At 48.9% G+C, this 20,410-nt stretch overlaps 3 protein-coding genes across 3 annotated transcripts in view; 1 reads left to right on the forward strand and 2 right to left on the reverse strand.

The window, feature by feature from the left end:
• Window positions 1-130: 130 nt before the first annotated feature.
• Window positions 131-10,827, reverse strand: Gdpgp1 (GDP-D-glucose phosphorylase 1). The gene is made up of 2 exons (XM_005077874.4): window positions 10,534-10,827; window positions 131-1,431 (listed from the first exon to the last, which is right to left on the reverse strand). Exon 2 carries the CDS (start codon window positions 1,420-1,422, stop codon window positions 265-267), a length of 1,158 nt encoding a protein of 385 aa, XP_005077931.1. The 5' UTR covers window positions 1,423-1,431; window positions 10,534-10,827; the 3' UTR covers window positions 131-264.
• A 232-nt stretch (window positions 10,828-11,059) lies between these two features.
• Cib1 (calcium and integrin binding 1) lies at window positions 11,060-15,783 on the forward strand. Its single transcript, XM_005077798.4, has 7 exons — window positions 11,060-11,233; window positions 11,364-11,398; window positions 12,881-12,989; window positions 14,242-14,392; window positions 14,507-14,625; window positions 14,816-14,904; window positions 15,557-15,783. Exons 1-7 carry the CDS (start codon window positions 11,183-11,185, stop codon window positions 15,576-15,578), a joined length of 576 nt encoding a protein of 191 aa, XP_005077855.1. The 5' UTR covers window positions 11,060-11,182; the 3' UTR covers window positions 15,579-15,783.
• A 486-nt stretch (window positions 15,784-16,269) lies between these two features.
• The window catches only part of Sema4b (semaphorin 4B), a 37,961-nt gene continuing 33,820 nt past the window's right edge, over window positions 16,270-20,410 (reverse strand). Inside the window, exons 12-15 of the mRNA XM_013118964.3 lie at window positions 20,241-20,356; window positions 19,857-20,023; window positions 18,401-18,486; window positions 16,270-17,902 (exon numbers count right to left, since the gene is read on the reverse strand). Of these exons, the coding sequence (XP_012974418.1) occupies window positions 17,163-17,902; window positions 18,401-18,486; window positions 19,857-20,023; window positions 20,241-20,356 (1,109 nt within the window). The 3' untranslated portion in view covers window positions 16,270-17,162. The remainder of the gene's footprint in view (window positions 17,903-18,400; window positions 18,487-19,856; window positions 20,024-20,240; window positions 20,357-20,410) is intronic.

Genomic DNA, 20,410 nt, shown 5'->3' on the forward strand with positions numbered 1-20,410 from the left:
ACCAAAAAAATACACACACACACACACACACACACACACACACACACACACACACACTATTCTAGCCAGGTGGTGGTGGCAAGCACCTTTAATCCCAGCTTGTCTAAGAAAAAAGGTGAGAAGCAGTTGAAACGTTCACAAGAATACATTCATTCAGTGCCTTCTTTATACTCCTTAATCTGAGTGGTAGGAGGCAGTCATGAAAAGAATTGCCAGTGATTAACAGCTTTTGGAAAGGGCCTTGAATCAGTAAAACCTGAAGAATCATAGCCCTTCCTGGGCCATCAGAGCCACCAGTGCTGCCTGCACCTCATCTGCCTGAGTTTGGGGCAGCAGACAGTCCTGAATGAGGGCCACCGCAGCTGCCTCTGTCAAGCTGCCGAAGTCCTGGGATGTTTTAACGGGTAGGTGGCCAGCCAGCTCACAGAGCGCAACATTGAAAGCCCCACTTTCCTTTACTCCAAAGCTGGACTTCCTGGCCCACAAAATGACTCGGATCCCAGTGAGGCCCGAGGAAGATGATGCCTGCCCGGGTGGAGCTCCCCGGGTCACAAATAAGTTATGTGCAATCTCATGGTCACTCAGATAGTCAGTGGCCCGGCATACCCTGCTAATCAAGGCTTCCAGGTCAGGCCCTGGCCCACTCGTGTAAAAGAGGAAACCAGGAGCTGGAAGGGCCTGCAGCAGATGCATACAGCCTTTGGGGTCTAGAGGTGTGCTTGGGGCGACCTCCACAGGGAGTGGGTGGGCCAAGTAGTAGCCATGCAGATGGAGATGGTTCACAGAGGCCAAACCTCCCAGGCTGTTGAAGCCTACCCGGAAGCCTGGGTGTAAGCTCAGAAGTACAGCTTCAAGCCCAGCCCGCAGCACCCCAGGCAGCAGACGTTGCGGGAGCCCACGAGCAGGCTCTGGCACCAGCAGCACATGGCCCCATTCCAGAGGGCTGACATTGATCACCACAAGGACGTCCTCTTGCTTTGAGGCAGCTGGGCCATTGGGCTCCCGTTGCAAACGGAAAAGGACTTCTCCTGGTCGGATTTTTGTGAAGTTAAACTGTTCTGGGTCAAACTCCTGCCTCACACTTTTGATATTCTGGGGGGGCCTCCTTTGTACTCCTCGCTCTATATTCAGCTGAGCTACAAACCCCACGGAGCCAGGGAGGATTTGGGTCTGCAGATCTTCTAGGCGATATCGAAACAGGTCCAGTTCCACTCGCTGCCTCCACGCAGAGCAGAGGGCAGAATCGAAGCGGGACCGTGGCAGTGTGTCTGGGGTGCTGCCTGCATTCCTCGGCCACTGAATTCCCTTCCCGATGAGGTCCTTCTGTCCATAGACAAAGTCCGGGATGCCTTGTTCCTCCCAGTCCTCAGGGTCTGGAGGGAGCAGATAGGAAGTTTCCTGTGCATCATGTGGTACAGCCATGAAGGCTACCTGAAACAATCAGAAATGAAAAATACATAAATGCAGACAGCAGCCCATTTCCAGGTGTTTCATTGTTGTTGTTGTTTAGGAGACAGGGTTTCAAAAAAATACAAAACAAAAAAACTGTACCACCACCACACAGCTTAGAACTTATCATCATCATCACCATTGTTATTTTGTTTATTTTATTACTCATTGGGTTTTTTTGAGACAAGGTTTCTCCATGTATCCCTGGCTTTCTGGAGCTCACTCTGTAGACCAGGCTGACCTTGAACTCAGAGATCTTTCTGCCTCTGCCTCCTGAGCGCTGGGACTAAAGGCCTGCACCACTATGCCAAGCTATTTTTTTTTTTTTTGTTTTGAGACAGGGTTTCTCTGTGGCTTTGGAGGTTGTCCTGGAACTCGCTCTGTAGACCAGGCTGGCCTCGAACTCACAGAGATCCGCCTGCCTCTGCCTCCCGAGTGCTGGGATTAAAGGCGTGCGCCACCAACGCCCGGCTGCCAAGCTATATTTTTAACTTAGTAAAAAACACCCTCGGGCTGGAGGGATGGCTCAGAGGTTAAGAGCACTGACTGTCCTTCCAGGGGTCCTGAGTTCAGTTCCCAGCAACCACATGGTGGCTCACAACCAACTACAATTCAATCCTGTGTCCTCTTCTGGCATATAAGCAGAACACTATATATGTAATAAATAAATCTTTAAAAAAAAACACCCTCATTTGCAGATGATGGAATTATTAACAATGTCTGTGTTTTTTAAATATTTTACCAAGGTCACATACTACCTGCTATTTGGGGTCCAGGTGCTTGCCACCAAGGCTACCAACCTGAGTTCGATCCCCAGAAGCCACATGGTGCACGGAGAGCACTGACTCCACACACCTCCATGTGTGCTCTTGCTCACACATAAACAATGCAATAAAGATGTACTATAAAGTACACTTTGGACTGGGTATGGTGACAAATCTCTTCAGCCTCAGCACTCAGGAAGCAGAGGCAGTTGTTTTTCTTGTTGTTTGGTTGTATTTTTGAAGCTGGAGGTGGTGGTAAATGCCTCTGATCTTAGCACTTAGGAAGCAGAGGCAGAAGGAGCTCTATGAGTCCAGAGACCAGTCCGGACTACGTATTGAGTCTCAGGACTACACAGAGAGACCCTGTCTCAGAATAAATAAACCAGTCCAAATAAATGGAAACACACAGAGAGAAAAGGAACTCTCAAAAAATAAAGGTGGAGGGGCTGGCAAGTGGGCTCATCCAGTAAAGGCCCTTGTTGCCAAGCCTGAGGACTTTAGTTCCATACTCCGAACCTACATGGTGCAGAGAGAACAGACTCCTGAAAGTCCTCTTAGCTTCGCATGTGCACTGCAGCACGTGTATCCATGTACAAACCAGTAAGTGTAAATTTAAAAATATTTTTTACATAGAGATCAGTTAGGAAGACACTTGGCATCCTTGGGCCTCCACACACATGCAAGTGTATACTATACACACATATACCACACCACACACTCACTATACACATACATGCCACACACATACAATTAGAAGACAACACATGTGTGTCTTGAAGGGGCTGGAGAGAGAGATGGCTTAGTGCAGCGGTTCTCAACCCATGGGTCATGACCCCTTTGAGGGCCACATATCAGAGATCCTGCACATCAGATATTTATGATTCATAACTGTAGCAAAATTAGTTATGAAGCTGCAACAAAATAATTTTATGGTTGGGGAGCATTAAGAAGGTTGAGAACCACCAACTTAGTGGGTAAAGCACCTGCCTTGCAAATGTGAAGAACTGAGTTTGAATCCCCAGAAGCCAAATAGAGTTGAGCATGCTACAAGGCTGCGATTCCAGTGTTTCTGCCCTGAGATGGAAGGAGGAGACTAACACCCAAAGTTGTCCTGTGACCTCCACACGGATGGTAGGTGCACACACTTCAGTACCTGCATACACAGACATATAGCATACACAAACACCATATAAACGCAACACTCTCTCTATGTGTGTGTGTGTGTATGTATATATGTAAAGATAACCCTTCCTGTCGGCCTGGTTCCAGAGCCGTATCAGTCCCAAATAAACACACAGGAGGCTATATTAATTATGAAGCTGTTGGCCTTGCTTGTTTCTTACTGGCTAGCTCTGATTTAAGTATTTATCCCATAATTGTTAATCTAAGGATTTCTCTTACCGGAGAAGTTTCCTGGCTTCCTACCCTATGGCGGTTACATCTCGACTCCTGTGTTTCTCCTTCCCAGAGTCCTCCTCGACTCCTAGTCCCACCTATCTTGCTTCCCTTTTGGCTAACAGTGCTTTATTGACATATACACAGGACTTCCCATATATATATATATATATATATATATATATATATAATTTTTTGAGGATTAGGAAAGTAGCTCTATAGTCAAATTTTCCTTTGGGCTGCCAGCTCACAAATGGCCATGGAGACATAATTATGAAAGCTTGGCCTTAGCTCAGGCTTGTCCCACTAGCTCTTGTAACTTAAATTAACCCGTTTATTTTGATCTACATTCTGTGGGTGGCTTGTTACTTCATCTCTCCACATTATTCATACTGCTTCCTGGAGTCTTGCTGGTGATTCCACTTTCTTCTCAGATTTTTTACTTTTTTTTTCTTTTTTAGTTTTACAAGACAGGGTTTCCCCGTGGCTTTGGAGGCTGTCCTGGAACTCACTATGGAGACCAGGCTGGCCTGGAACTTGCAGAGATCCGCCTGCCTCTGCCTCCCAGGAGCTGGGATTAAAGGCGTGCGCCACCAATGCCTGGCTCTTCTCAGATTTTTCTTTGCCTGGAAGCCCCACCTATGCCTCCTGCCTAGTTATTGGTCATTCATCTTATTACCCCGATCACAGCAATACATTTTCACGCACTGTACCAGTATTCCACAACATTAGCTCAGTTGGTGGACTGCTTGCCTAGCCTTGGGTTTGAGTCCCAGGACTGAGTAATCTGGGTACGCTAGCACATGCCTGTGATCTCAGCACTTGGGAGATGAAGACAGGCAGGTCAAAGTTCTGCATTGACTACACAGTGAATCTGAGGCCAGCATGAGCTACATGAGAACCTTTCTCAAAAATAAAAATTAGCTTGAGTGTCAGGTTGGTGATGCATGCCTGAGACCCCAGCATTCAAAAGGCTGTCAGCACCAACTCTATGTCCAATATAGCCTACATGGTGAGAATCTACGTAAGAGAAAGAGAAGAAGGTAAGGGGGGAGGGAGGGAGACAGAGATAGACCAGGTTCAGTTTAAGTTTGGTTTCCCTCAGCTATGATGGTCATGCAGGCAAACCAGAACAAACAAAATGATGCACAGAAGTCAACCTAAGGTTTAATAAGTATAGAGTCCAGTTTTCCTAAATTATAACACAAATGGCCAATATTTCAAAAAGTGTTCAATATCTTTAACCATCAGGAAAATGCAAATTAAAATATTCTGAGGAGGGACGGCTCAGTGGCTAAGAGTACTTGCTGCTCTTCCAGAGGTTTAATTCCGAGTACCCGCAGGGAAATCTGATATACTCTTCTGGCCTCTGAGGACATCAGGCACAAATGTGATGTACAGACATACATTCAGGTAAAACACCCACTCACATAAAATTTAAATGTAGAGAGTTAATTGGAAGCAGAGCATGGTGGTGCACATTTGCAGTCCCAGAACTTGAGAGGTAGAAGTAAAAGAACAGGAAATTCAAAGCCGGGCGGTGGTGGAGCACACCTTTCTTTGTGACCCAGCACTCGGGAGGCACAGGCAAGCAGATCTCTGTGAGTTCTAGGCCAGCCTGGTCTGCAGAGCAAGTTTCCAGGACAGGTTCCAAAGCTACACAGAGAAATCCTGTCTTGAAAAACCAAAATAAAATAAAATTCAAGGCTAAGGGCTGGATAGACATCTCTGCTGGGACACATTGGTTCCCTGACCTGTGAAGCGAGGAATATTAGGGTTGGAAAGGCTAATGGAAGCCTTTAGAGTTGCCTCTGCCAAAGAAAATAGTGAGTCAAGGGGCTGGAGCGATGGCTCAGGGGGTAAGAGCACTATTGCTCCTATCAGGGTCCTTCCTCAGAGGAACGGAGCCACCCCTTCATTCAAGAGGTCTGGGTCTGCAAACTGGCTCAAGTCTGGAAACTGATTCACTGGCCGAAACTGTCTTTTGTCACGATCCAATGCAGCCTTTCTTTCATTTGTTTGAGAAGTTTTCTGCTTATACAGATCAAACAGAAATCAGAAGGCTTGTTCTTGCCCATTAATGTAACTAGAATCACCTGGCCCCTGCTGCCTCAGGGTCCGATTAAAACCCACTGCATTTAACTCACCCAATTGAGCAGCAGCATCTCCAACCCTGAGGTCTGGCACAAGGAAAAGGCTGACAACAAAACTTTTCAAATGCCCCTCATCATTTTGGGTCTTACAGGATAAAGCATGTCTTCTGGGCCTTCCCACTGCGGAGGGTTAGGATTTCCTCGGCATTCCCACTCAAGCATTGCAGTTTCCCTGAGACTGAAAATCCCTTCACCAGCCCTAAACCGAGGGGCATCAGGCATCTCCAGCTTCTTTTCAGTAGGCTGTCTTTGGATAAACGCTTCAGCCAACCATTCAAACAAGGTTTCACACCTTTTTTTTTTTTTTTTTGGTTTTTCGAGACAGGGTTTCTCTGTGGCTTTGGAGGCTGTCCTGGAACTCGCTTGGTAGTCCAGGCTGGTCTCGAACTCACAGAGTGCTGGGATTAAAGGCGTGCGCCACCAACACCCGGCTCACACCTTTTTTTTTAAACAGTGTGAGCTTCCATGTTAAACCTTGAATCTCCATTCAATGGGCCCATATTAATAAACTCAGCCTGATCCAGTTTTATGTGCCTTCCACCATTATCCCACACCCTTAAAATCCATTCCCACACATATTCCCCAGACCTTTGCTTGAATGAATTAGCAAAGTCATTAAGCTCCTTAGTAGTGTATCACACTGCCTCATGGACTACACTTTCTACCTCATCTCTAGGAGCCCGCTTATAGGTCCAGAGGCAACTATTGGTGGGCCTTGGTATTACATTATATGGCATTTCTTTCAGAAAAAGCAGACACTGGAGGATTAATTTCCTCAGTGAAAGGTGAAAAGGGCAATGTTCCAGTGTCTCCTCAGGTGAGATAAACCCTTGAGCATCTGAGGGCTCAACGTTCTCAGCTTCAGTTCTCCCACATCCCCATCCCAAGTTGTAGGATCCCATCCTTTACCAACTAATGCCCTCACTTTGACCTCTGACACCATCTGAGGCTGAGACTTGAATTTCTCAGCCAACCCTATAATGAGGGCTTCAGTTTGATTTTCTGCAACTCAAGATCTGTGGCTGCCAGAGAGAAGATTCTCTTCCAGGGCACACTTAGAAATCTTTAAACTGTTTATTGCAATCTGGAGCCAGTCAACTTATCACTAAATTCGTGTTGTCCTTTCTTTTTTCTTTTCTTTTCTTTTTTTTGGGGGGGGGTTTCGAGACAGGGTTTCTCTGTATTGTTTTGGAGGCTGTCCTGTAGACCAGACCAGACTGTCCTGTAGACCAGGCTGGCCTTGAACTCACAGAGATCTGCCTGCCTCTGCCTCCCGAGTGCTGGAATTAAAGGCGTGCACCACCAACTCCCGGCTTTCGTGTTGTCCTGTCTTATATCCTGAAGCTGATTAATTGTATCATGGAGTTCATTCCTATCCTTTAGCAATTTAGAGATATTAAGAGCAATCAACCAGTAGCACCGTTTTCCTTATCCTTATTTTCCCCCAAACTGTCAAAAGTTTCAAATATAACATTACTAAATCCATCACCACTCACTATTAATGAATCAAGATCATCAAAGGCATTTATTTCTTTAAGTTTTAAATATAATTTACACCACAGGCTTTCAGTACCTTCTGAGCACGAGAGTGACTGGAGAGGCTTCAGTAGCTGAAGGTGCTGGCGGTTTAAAAAGCCTATTCCAGATATACTTAGAAGATTCATCCTTATCCTTCTGTTGCTCTACACCACTCTGGGTCCTCTCTCTCTCTCTCTCTCTCTCTCTCTCTCTCTCTCTCTCTCTCTCTCTCTCTCTCTCTCTCTCTCTCTCTCTCTCTCTGTGTGTGTGTGTGTGTGTGTGTGTGTGTGTGTGTGTGTGTGTATGTATGTATGTGTGTGAGAGTGTGTGAGTGAGTGAATTTACTGGAATGACTTACAGGCTGCAGTCCAACATTGGCCAGTTATGAATGGAAAGTTCGAGAATCTACTAGCTGCTCAGTCCCATGAGGCTGGGTGTCCCAGCTGGCCTGCTGGGATCTTGAAGAAGGAATGGATGGGCTGACAGAGATGAGGGCAAGCAGACAAACACACTCCCTTCTTCCATTGTCCTTATATAGTACTTCAAGAGAAGGTGTGGCCCAGATTAAAGGTGTGTCTTCCAGTCTCGGGGTCTGAATTAAAGGCATTTGTCACCCAGCCTCAAGATCCAGCTCATAAGTGCCCTCCATTTGTAGATCATAGTCCAGAGAGAGTCAAGATGACAACCAGGAAGGCCCATGACAAATTCTAAAACTAAAGTACCTTGTTTTTCTAGATTCTTACCTTTTCTGCCTTATGGCCCTCCAGTAACGGTTGGCCTCCAGAGATACTTACTGATCACCTGACACCTGACTCATTTGTTACTCCAGGCACTGGCCAATGCAGGCCAAACGAGGAAGCCTTCCAACTGACCCCCAGCCCAACTTTTTCTGTCCTATATCTACCCCAGGCAGTGGGCTGGATTCTTAGGCTAGAGAACCCCCACCTCCTGCAGGTTTTTGTCATGAATAAAAGACTATTGTTGTTGTTGTTTATTCCTGAGTCTGTTTTCCTTCTCCCCCATCTTACTGAATGTAATCCTTTCTTCCTTTCTTATTTACTTATTTTTGACGTGCTAGGGGATCGAAGCTGGGGCTTCAAACATGTTGGACTGAGTTACAGCCTGTGCTGGCTATTTATGTATTGTCACTTGACACTGACCTAGACAAATCTGGGAAGAGGAAATCTCAACTGAGGAAGTGCCTCCATCAGATTGGCATTTTCTTGATGATTGATGCTGGAGGGCCAGACCACTGTGGACGATACTACCTCTGGGCAAGTGGTTCTGGGTTGAATAAGAAAGCAGTTGGAGCCGGGCATTGGTGGTGGCGCACGCCTTTAATCCCAGCACTCGGGAGGCAGAGGCAGGCAGATCTCCATTGAGTTCCAGGCCAGTCTGGTCTACAGAGTGAGTTCCAGGACAGCCTCCAAAACAATACAGAGAAACCCTGTCATGAAAAACAGAACACAGAGAGACAGAGAGAGAGAGAGGCAGTTGGAGCAAGCCATGAGGAGCAAGTCAGTAAGCAGTTTCTTCATGGCTCAAATTCCTGCTTCCAGGTTGATGCCTGGACTTTACCCAGTGATGAAATTAACCAAGAGTTTTAAGATGAAACAAACCCTTCCCACCCCAAGTTGCTTTTGGTCATGTTGTTTTGTCACAGCAAAAGAAACCCTAAGACACATCATTATCTCTTTTCATTATATATATATATGTGTATATATATAATTTTTTAAAATTTTTGAGCTAGGGTCTCACTAGGTTGCCCAGGCTAGCCTTGAACTTATGATTGTTTTACTTCAAGCCTCCTAAGCAGCTGAGCTTACAGATCTGTGCCACCTGGTCCAACCAATTTAATAACTTTAAACTAAGATCATATATGCTCATGCTTACTAAAGCTCAGCAATTAGAATGACTGAGTACCATCAACAATGAATCTGTGCCGGGCGGTGGTGGTGCATGCTTTTGGTTCCAGAACTTGGGAAGCAGAGGCAGGAGGATCTCTGTGAGTTCGAGACCAGCCTGGTCTACAAGAGCTAGTTCCAGGACAGTCTCTAAAACCACAGAGAAACCCTGTCTTGAAAAACAAAGCAAAAAGAATGAATCTGTATAATGGAGTCTCACTGGGGTTACAAACCATACTCAACGGCAGGCCCACGTCCAACAGGAGATGGCCAATTCAAAACCGACTCAATAGTATTTTGGGAGACTTTCTTTTTTGTCTCATAATGCTTTGCTTGAGTTTTTAAAAAATTCTATTGGTCTTTTGCTTATATATCATAGTTTCTGGGTGGGAGGTAAATGGATCTATATTAGGTTACTCTAGGGCAGTGGTTCTCAACCTGTGTGGGTCTTGACCCACTGGGTATCAAATGCCCCTTTCACGGGGGTCTCTTAAGACCATTGGAAACATAGATATTTGCATTATGACTCATAACAGTAGTAAAATTACAGTTATGAAGTAGCAACAAAAGTAATTTTATAGTTGAGAGTTACAGCATAAGGAACTATATTAAAGGGTCAAAGCATTAGGAAGGCTGAGAACCAGTGCTCTAGAGGAACAGAATTAATGAATATACATTAAATGGGGAGTTACTAGATTGACATATCTGGGCAGACAAACAACGTTAGTTGCTTAGTCCACAAGGATGGGTGTCTCGGCAATCCCAATCTGGTACTGAAGGCCTGGAGAGCTGCTGGTCTTTAGTCTGTGTTGGAAGCTGGAAGAGGCTGACTCTAATGCCAGCAAAGGAATTCGGTGGTGGTGGTAACCGGATAGAGGAACTTATCAGCAAGTGAAGGCAAACAGGTCAAAAGCAGTTTCCTTCTTCCGTTTCCCTGCTGTAGAGGCTACCAGACGAAGGCACTGTGTAACTCCCACTTCAAATAACCTAACCAAGAAAACCCTTCACAGGAGTGCCCAGCAGTTGACCATCAACATTAACTGTCACAGAATGCACTTTCCCTTCCTCCTCCCAGCAGCTTGGAATCCCCACTTTTACACGCAGTGCAAATTTGTTCATTCGTACATGCATCTGATAATGACTTGGATGTCCTGGAGGTTAAGTTAAGCAAATAGGTAGAACAACCTTAGTCTCTACAGCTGGAAGCTTGCACTTTGTGGAAGGGGTCAAAGGAGACATGTCAGCTGTGAGGACAATACAGCAGCAGTAGGTCTGTGGGCAGGACCGACCTCTAAACGCCCGAGTACCGACACATCACTGAAACTGGACCTATGTAAAACGAAAGCCTACCTTGTCAACTGTTCCACGAATGGACGATAACTGCACAAATTCAGTGAATCCTCAGTAAGCAGCTTCAAGAGGCAGCAAGCTAAGCTACTTCTGGAAGAGTCGGCAAGGTGGCGTGGCTGCAGCTCGTGTCCAGTAAGACAGTCTGGGATTGTCCCTCTCGGCAGAGGGGCACCGGATCTCCTCCAGTCCCGGAGTGAGTCTGGAGATTACCTGCCCCCACCCAGGACTGAGGTCTCCAGCACCTGCTTTAGGACAGGCGGATGCATCTCAAGACTCCACGCGCAGACGCATCCCTGGAACACAGCGAGGGGCGTGGTGTCCCCGACGCAGGCGCAGTCTGCACCACGTGCGCGCGGTGCGACCAGCCCCACCCATCAGGAGGCGGGGCCATGAGGCCTGGGCCCCGCCCCTGCGCATCCGGCTCCTCCCCGGGCCCTGCCTCCAGCTCGCCTGGGCCCGTGGGGAGCCGGGAGCTGGCTGGCTGAATCGTGCCAAGGGCGCCAGGGCACTGTACGCAGGGGCGGGCCCGGGGGCGGAGGCCCGGCAGCGGTTGCTGTGGGGACGGGGCGGGGACGCGGCCCGAGGACGGAAGTGAGAAAGTTGCCGGAGTCCCGGGGAGAGTTGGCCGAGCTGTGCGCGCACCGCAGCGATGGGAGGCTCGGGCAGTCGCCTGTCCAAGGAGCTGCTGGCCGAGTACCAGGTGCGCGGGGCGCCAGTTCTCGCGGAGCTCGCGTGCGGGCCCGCGCCGGGTAGTGGGGTTCGGGAGCCGGCGGCGGGGAGGCTGTGGCTTTTGGGCGGCTCGCCGACCCTTGTCTGGATTTGTCTTCCAGGACCTGACGTTTCTGACCAAGCAGGAGATCCTCCTGTAAGTGCTGCCCCGACCCGCGACCCCCCGCCTGCCACCGCGGGATTGCCAGGGGGTGGGGCTTTGGGGGGGTACTGTCCTAACGGGGGACGGATTGGACACCTCTCCCGAGGGTGGGGTCGGGTTTCACGGAAATCAAGATAAGCGGATCTGGAACCGGAGGCCCGGAGTGCAAGTTTTGCCCGCGTCCGGGGCCTCAACTTTGCATCACGGATACACCTCTGTGTATTCAGGAAGAGTTGGGTTGTTTAAGCCCCGCTGGCCTCCTCACTGCAGAGCTTCCTGCTATCTTCGGGAACAGCTGTGCCTCTGTAGGACTTTGCCCTCTGGCAAAAACAAGAAGCCTTGAGGAGCCTGGCTTGCTCTTCTCCCAACTTTACCTGTTTAATACAGTAACCGTTAACGTTTACTGAGTTTTACTCTACCCAGGAACTACTGAGTGATTTCCACATTACTTAAATCTTCAGGAGGAGGTTACAGAACAAGGAAACAGGTTAGAGGGTTCTGATAACTTGCTTATAAAGCATACTTAAGTGATTTGATGGCCAGGATGCTTGACCTAGGGAAGTTCCTGGTCCCCTAAGTGAAATTCCACTGGGAAAGAGGTGGTGGTGAGAGAAGGGGTTCCTGGAGTTGAAGTGACATCGAGTTTTTGCTCTTTTTTTCCCATTGTTCAGGGTCACTTATACCTCCTTCTCGAACCTCTCTTTAAGAATCTTTGAAATTGTTACTGTAATTGTTAGGGTTCAGGAACTTGGTCCATGGGCAGTCCTAACTAGATAGGCTGGCTACCTACCCTCAGTAGGCCAATTAAAGGGACAATATTTCAAAGCAGGGAAATGAAATGTATCCAGTGTGGCCACACTGGGAAAAGTATCAAAGAGGTTCAGTGACAGCCCCCTCCCTCAAGGCAGTCTTCGTGTCCTGCTGATGGGGGGGGGGCTTATATTTAAATACAGGGCAGGAGATATGTGTAACTAAGCAGTCTGGTCAAGATGTGGTCTCTCCATCATGTCTCAGCTCCATCCTCTTGTGAAAGGTGATCTGACAAGTTATTGGAACTGTGTGAAATCTCTTCCTGGTAGACATTTCCTCCTTGGCTGACACCAGGCTTCATCCTTCCCGCAGTATGAGATGACTGGGGAATCTCGGGGACCACTGATTCTATAGTCTGATAGCCAAAGGGAAGGGTACAGATATCTCTACAATATCCTTTTCCTGCCAGAACAGTGCCTGATGCAGTGTCTGCAGACACACATACCGCCTCTCCTCCATAAATACCCACCCTAAGACGGGACTCCAAACCTCTGCTACTTTGTGACTTACCTCTCTTTGGCTGAAGTCTGCCCAGTGACTGGAAGTCCTGGCTATGTGACTTAGTTATACACCTGATTTATATGGCATTCAAAATGCCGACTGGAGTGTAGGAAACAGGGAATCTGACTGACTGAAGGCACCAGCAAGTTCCCCTCTCTCTACCAGGGCCCACAGGCGGTTTTGTGAGTTGCTTCCCCCGGAGCATCGGAGTGTGGAGGAGTCGCTGCACACCCGAGTGTCATTCGAGCAGATTCTCAGCCTTCCAGAGCTCAAGGTTCAGTCCTCCATCCACTCTACCCTCTTCCGACTTTATCTACCCTGTCTCTGCACATGTGACCACACCTTGGGTTTATTTTGATGATGACGTGTAATTGTTTGTGTGTGGGTATATACATATGTCTGTGCCAGGGCCTGTGGAGTACAGAAGGCGCTGGACCCTCTGGTGCCGGAGTTACAGGCAATTGTGAGCTGCCCATCACGGGGGCTAGGAACTGAACTAGGGTCCTCTGTCACTAAGTCATCTCTCCAGCTCACTCTCTTTAAAAACAGCAGTTTGGGGGATGGGGTGTTTACATGGCAGGTATTTTACTAAGCTAAGCCACCACTTTTTTCTGATATGGGGATTTTACTGTGTAGCCTTGAGTGGCCTTTAACTGGCTTCTACCCTTTCCCTGCCTTTTGAGCACTAAGATTATAGGATGTATTACCTTGCCCAGCTTGCTGTGGATAATAATCATAATTACTATCATTATTTTGAGACAGGGTCTCACTGTAAAGTCCTAGCTAGCCTGGCTGGAACTCACTATGTAAACCAGGCTATCCTTGAACTCTTTGAGATCCACCTGCCTTTGCCTCCTTGGTACTGGAATTAAAAGCATGCACCACAGTGCCTGTCTGTTGTGAAATTTCTATGCAAAGAGCCTGACTCTGCACCAAAATAATTGTTCAGTTAAGGATATTTAAAAATGACCAGCTAAAAACTCTTGCCTTGTAAGCCTGAGGACTTACATCTGACCTCTGGAGCCTATGGTAGAAGAGGACTGACTATGGAAAGTTATCCATTGACTTCCACATGTGTGTGGTATGCTCACACATGGGCTCGTGTGTACATACACAATTATAATAACAATTGGCTCATCTTGTTGCTTTGCTTAGGATGCCTTCCTTTTCCCACTATGACTCCAGTTGTGATGTGCCTGAGTTAGACTCCCAGGGAACATCTCCACTCCTTTCCTGGCTGGCTTAGTGGTCCCTCCTGAACCCTCCATGTGCTGGCCTCAAAGGTTCTCCCCCTTCGAGCCTGAACTCCATATAGTGCCACTACTGTAATCAGCTTCCTCAAGTTTCCAGAAGGGAGTCAGTCAGAGTGACACACATCTATAATCCAGCACTTGGGAAGTAGAGGCAGGAAGCTCGGGAGTTTGAGGCCAGCCTAGGTTTATGAGACACTCCCTCAAAAGCTGAGTTGGTTGAGCATGTAACCCAGGCACTGCCCTGCAACATTCACAGAAGGTTCTCTTACCTAGGCCAATCCCTTCAAGGAGCGAATTTGCATGGTCTTCTCCACATCCCCTACTAGAGACAGCCTGAGCTTCGAGGACTTCCTGGACCTCCTAAGTGTCTTCAGCGACACAGCAACCCCAGACATCAAGTCACACTATGCCTTCCGCATCTTCGGTAAGCACTGTGGGAACTGCTGGACCCTGCTCCTTACCACAGGAAATGGGGGCCAAGCGTGTGCCCGTGGGACAGCCCTTGAGCAGGCCCGTTGCTCCCGTGTCTGCTGTCTAGACTTTGATGATGACGGAACCCTGGACAGAGAAGACCTGAGTCGGCTGGTGAACTGCCTCACAGGCGAGGGTGAGGACACTCGGCTCAGTGCCTCTGAGATGAAGCAGCTCATCGACAATGTAAGCTGACTCCTAGCCGCGCCTGGGCAGTTGGGTGGCCAGGATTGGGACAATGTAAGCTGACTCTCCTAGCCTCGCCTGGGCAGTTGGGTGGCCAGGATTGGGACAGTGTAAGCTGACTCTCCTAGCCACGCCTGGGCAGTTGGGTGGCCAGGATTGGGATCGAAGCCTAAAGTCCTGCCGTCTCCAGATCCTGGAAGAGTCGGACATCGACAGGGATGGGACCATCAACCTCTCCGAGTTCCAGCATGTCATTTCTCGTTCACCAGACTTTGCCAGGTGTGACAAGCATGCCCCTGTATCCTGAGTGCATCTACTCTGGGCTGTTATTACAGGGATGCTTTAGCATGGATTTAAGAGGGGACACACTAGGGACCTAGCCCATTCTAGTTTTTTGGTTTTTTTTTTTTTGAGACAGGGTCTCAAACTCCACTTGCCTCTGTTTCCCTCTGCACTACTACACCTAGCCTAGATGTTAGATTTTTCTGGTCTTCCTTCGTTTACCTCCTGAGTTCTGGAATGCCTAATTTATGTGGTGCTAAGGGTTGAATATAGAGTTTCAAACATGTTAGGCAAGCAGTCTACTGAGCTACACCTCCAGCCCTACAAACAAGAATCTGTGGTGCTGCAGGTCTGTAATCCCAGCACGTAGAAGGCAAAGACAAAAGAACTGCTGATATGCAGGGCCAGCTTGGTCTAGAGTGAACTCTAGGCCCGCTGGAACTTGTCTTAGGGGGGAACACCCCCCAAAAAAAGAAGTCACAGGGGAGAAGTGGGTATGATTGGTAAGGTCTGCACCACCCTTTTCTATCAGAAAACACAACTCGAGGGCTTCGGTGTAGCTCAGCGGTAGGCGGTCCATGTTTAACATGTGTCAGGCCCTGGGTTTGACCCCCCAGCACCAAACTCAATTCACTCCTTCCTCATGCAGCTCCTTTAAGATTGTCCTGTGATGGCTTCTGAGTACCAACATCCTGTCCAAGACCTTCTCACTGCTGAAAGGTGGCCAAAGTCATGCCTGCGGTGTCAGGGCCGGCGCTGGCCCAGCCTGGAGAGGGCACTGCAGAGTCTGGCTCCTGGCAGGGGAGGACCCTGCCCCTTCCCACTGCTGATGTCATCACTGTTTTTACTAATCAGTAATAAAGGTTTAGAAACGTTTGACCTCCTTGCACGACACTAACAGGACTGGACTTGTGGAGCCACTGGTCACCTCCACTGTGTGTGAGAACTTCCACAATGACATGCCAAGGACGTCAGTTCTACCACATCATCTGAAAACTTTAACCCTGCCCTGCCCTGAACTGGGTGTGGAGGAAAGATTCATCAGTCAGTCTTTAGAAAAAGGCTTGGACCCCCAAAAAGATGAAACTTGAGAGCCAGGCTGGGAAGATGGCTCACTGGGTCAAGTGTAACCTCAGAACTTAAGTCCCAGTGCTGGGGAGATAGAGACCGGAGGGTCCCTGGAGCTCTCTGGCCAGCCTGACTATCCTAATGGTAAACTCCAACGCTAATGAGACCCTGTCTGAAGAGGGGAGTGCAGTTTCTAAGGATGACCCTAAGGACAGCCCCTGGTCTCCACATGTACACACACATGTATTCATATCACACACACACACAAGGTCCTTCAAGAGTTGGGGTCACAACTAGAATTGGTCAGATTTTATTTAAAAAAGAAAGTAAAGTGCATCTTATCAAAAAAAATATAAAACCCATGTAAATTCAGGGTCCTTGTGATGGGCAGTGTCAGTATCCCTTAGAGTGATAGGCTGGGGCAGGGAGAACGAGGAGTGGAGAAGGCAGGGTCAGAAGCTCGTGTTGGAATTGGAAGGTAGGGCTGGCAAGGTGGTGAGGACACGGTTCTCTGACTGAGAAAGGCAGCAGACAACAGTCTTCTGTTGCAAACTCCCTGGGTCACTCCCTTGCTCTCTCGAGGCCACAGCCTGATACAGGCCTGCTAAGTCCAGGAACCGGGCCCGGGCCCAGGTCTGGTGAGGAGGGCTGCAGAGCCAGCCGTGCCCTCTGTCCCTGAGGTGGTGGGGTGTCAGCGGCCACAGATACGTCCTCGGTTAACTGGAGGTGGAGCAGACCCGGCTCTGCATTGAGAAAAGGGCAGCCCCTGGCAGCAGAGTAAGGCGGAAGGTTGACTAGGCCAGTGAGAGAGGGATTCCCAACTCCGTCTCACAAAGCCACTTTGGGTAAGCCCCCCAGAGCCCAGGCGGGCTGAATTTCAGTGGCTGTGTCATATTCTTCCTTGTCTCTCTCCTCTTGCTCTGGCTTCACATTTGCAGTTGTCTCTTAAACGAAGGGCTCAGTTTAAGTAGCAGAATTCTGCCACCTGACAAGGGCCCTCTGGCCCCTGGAGGCAGACCCGTCTTCGGCCAGGCACTGGAACTAGCTGGCTGGGCTGTCGGGGCTGTGATACCAGCTGCCTCCCAGGCAGGGCACGAGGGTTGTGTTCTGTGAGAAGCAAAGGTCTAACTGACCTCTGCTGAACATTCACAGTCCGAGGCCAGCGTGGTCACACCTAAAGTCAGCTTTCATACCACAGAGTCTCGAATCTCAGAGCCTAGTCGAACCCGTGGCCGGGGACACACGGGAGACACCTCCACAAAGCTGTCCTGGATACTCAGTGGCCTCTTCTCTGACTCAGTAAAGACACGTGGCCCTGGGGAGCTATCCGACAGGGCCTGGTAGCCTCGGTGGTCAAGTGGGGTGCTGGGAGGGCCGACACCATTGAGTGGTCGAGTCTCAGGTGGGAGTACTACGGGGCGAGTCTTGGGGTGCACGGTGGCACATTCGCCCTGCTTTAGGAAAAGTTTCATGCCATCCCGATGTCGGTAGAGAAGGAACAAAACCAGAAGCACCACAGCAAGCCCAAACAGAGCACACATCAACAGGAATTCGTTCCAGTATGACTTGTCTGTACCCCAGCTGGCCCTGCCACCAGCAGGCGCGCTCACCCGTGATGTGTTGATGATGACTGGGATACCATCGCGCTGGTTGTTGTGGTCCATGACCCCATCCTCCATCACTGTTGGGCAGTAGCTGGCCACCAGCTGCCGGAACCCTTCTTCTATTGACCAGCACTGGAACATCCCCAGCCCCTGCTGGCTGCCTACCAAGAGCAGGTCGCCGCTGGGCAACACCCGGCAGGAGGCAGAGTTATTGACAGGAGCCCCGTTGTACAGCCAGAGTCGAGAGGCCAGGTTCGAGAGGAGCGGGCAGGCCAGGGTGCTCACTGTGCTCGGTTGGATCTGGATTTGTCTGCATGGCTTGCCTGCAGGCAGAATAGGCACAAGGTAGAAGGGTCTAGTGGCCAGAGCATCCCCAGGCTCGGCCCCGCCCTCCTGGCTGTGTTCTGGTGCCATGGTGTGGTGGTCTGAATGAAAATGGCCCCCTAAGTTCATATGCAATAGCACTATTGGGACGTGTGGCCTTGTTGGAGGAAGTCTGTCACTGGCTTTGAGGTTTCAGAAGCCCAAGCCAGGTCCAGATGTAGAACTCTTCTGGTCTACCTCTCTAGCACCATGACATGACAATAATGGACTACATCTCTGAACTGTAAGTCAGCCCATTAAATGGTTTTCCTTTATAAGAGTTGCCATGATCATAGTGTCTCATCACAGCAGTAAAGCCCTAAGGCAGATGTTAACTTACGAAATTCTTGGGACTGAGTGAGACTCACTATCTATAGGACTAGATGAAAAATGTATACCTGTAAGTACCCGGAGTCCTCTCCAAGCAAACGTGGCTTACCATTTCCAGGGCATCTTACCTGCTGGCACCAAAGTCCGGGGCCTGGCTGAGGAGACATTGCAGAGATCCTTGGCATTGGCTCCCTCAATGTCCTGGATCCAAGGCCTGGGTACCAGAAAATCTTAGGTAAAACCCCATGGGTGTTTCCTTCCCCCTCTAGACTAGGACCTTAGCAGGGGATCTGGTATGCAAGGACCACCAGGTCCAAAGCAGCAGGTAACAGACTTCCCTGAGCACAGTCTTGCCCCACCACAGGGTTTGACTGGGCATCTCCAGTTATAATAACGTGTACATACACTTATGTGGCGGTTTGAGGACAACCTTGTGACCATCCTTAGGAACACCACCCACCTCCTTTAAGACAGGGAGTCCCATTGGTCTGGAGTTTACCAACGTGGATAGACTGAGTGTCCAGTGAATCCCAGAGACCTGTCTCTCTCTTGCCACGACTATGCCTGGCATTTTTATGTATATTCTGGAAATCAAACTCAGATTCTCATGCATTCGAGTCAAGTACTTCACTGACTGAATTATCTTCTCAGCCCTGTCTATACATTATTTCACATAAAAGCCATAATCTCATTTCACTATAAAAGCATAATGTGCCTAGGACATGGGAAGTAGACACAGGAGGCACAGAAATTGAAGATCATCTTCAACTACACAGTAAATTGGAGGCCAGACTAGGCTACATGAGACCCTGTCTCAAATATACCACCCCTGCAGGGCAGTGATGGGGCACATATTTAATCCCAGCTCTTGGAGGCAGAGGCAGGTGGATCTGTGGGTTTGAGGCTAGCCTGATCTATAAATCGAATTCCAGGACAGGTAAAGCTATTATATGGAGAAACCCTGTTTAAAAAAAAAACAAAAAACTGAAACCTCTCCTTTTATTCTTTTTTAAGCTAGGATATAGCCCAGGTTAATCTCCAACTCCCAACCCCTCTACTTTAGTGTCGCTAGTGTTGACATTATAGGTATGTACACCTGAAAAGATGATTTTTTTCAATTTATTTTATCTCTGCATGTACTAATCTATTCCAGAAGAGGGCACCAGATCTCATTATAGATGGTTGTGAGCCACCATATGGTTGCTGGGAATTGAACTCAGAACCTCTGGAAGAGCAGCCAGTGCTCTAAACTGCTGAGTCAATTCTCCAGTCTGAAAGATGATTTTTTTTTTCATGTACTAAAATAATTAGAAAACTCAGCCAGGCAGTGTGCTACGCATCTCTGATCCCAGCACTTGGAGAAGCAGAGAGTGTCCTGTAAAGCTTTCACTAGATGTTTCATCTACCAAGTCCTGTTCCCCTCTCCAGATAGGTAAGGCAAACACTGACTGTCCGGCCCATACTGATTTTGAGGGCTGTAGGGAACCAAGAAATAACCACATGGAGACATGGATAGAAATGAGACCCAGAGAAGACTCAGATGCTCAAGAGTTGATAAGCACTCAGGGACTTGGGAGTTCTCACCTTGAGGCCAGATCGGGGTGGTGGAGGCTGATAAGCCTGCAGCTGGAGCCACTCCAGGCACAGTAGGGGTCTCGGGCAAGGAGGCAGTCTCCACAGGTTGGGTACAGGCTGCAGTTGGCTACGGGCACTTGCACTACGCCAGAATGGGAGGAGGCATACAACAGTCCCTGCACAGCCAAACATGGAGAGTGAGAGGGAGGCAGGGCACCCACCACTCAGTCACATTAGCTTCATATGCTCACTATAGCCATCCCAGGGAGCCTCTGCCAAGTTCTGCCCCACACCCTTTTGATGGCCACAAGTCAAGGCTCCTTAACTTTCCATCTTGCTTGGACAGGGGAGGAAGAGCTGGCTTGGGTCTAAGCTTACTCTATGGCCACTTACCACATGGCTGTCCAAGAGCAGGTTCTGCACAGGCTGTCCTTGAGGGAAGACCTGTAGCTCCTCAATGATGTGCACTCTGGAACCCAGGGTCACTGCCTTGTGCAGGCGGCCGTCACCTGAGAGCATGGACACAATTCAGGCCCTGGTGGAACCCACTGCCTAGGATTCCC

Source organism: Mesocricetus auratus, unplaced genomic scaffold (genome assembly GCF_017639785.1).
Source record: "Mesocricetus auratus isolate SY011 unplaced genomic scaffold, BCM_Maur_2.0 Super-Scaffold_4256, whole genome shotgun sequence".
NCBI classification, from domain to species: Eukaryota; Metazoa; Chordata; class Mammalia; order Rodentia; family Cricetidae; genus Mesocricetus; species Mesocricetus auratus.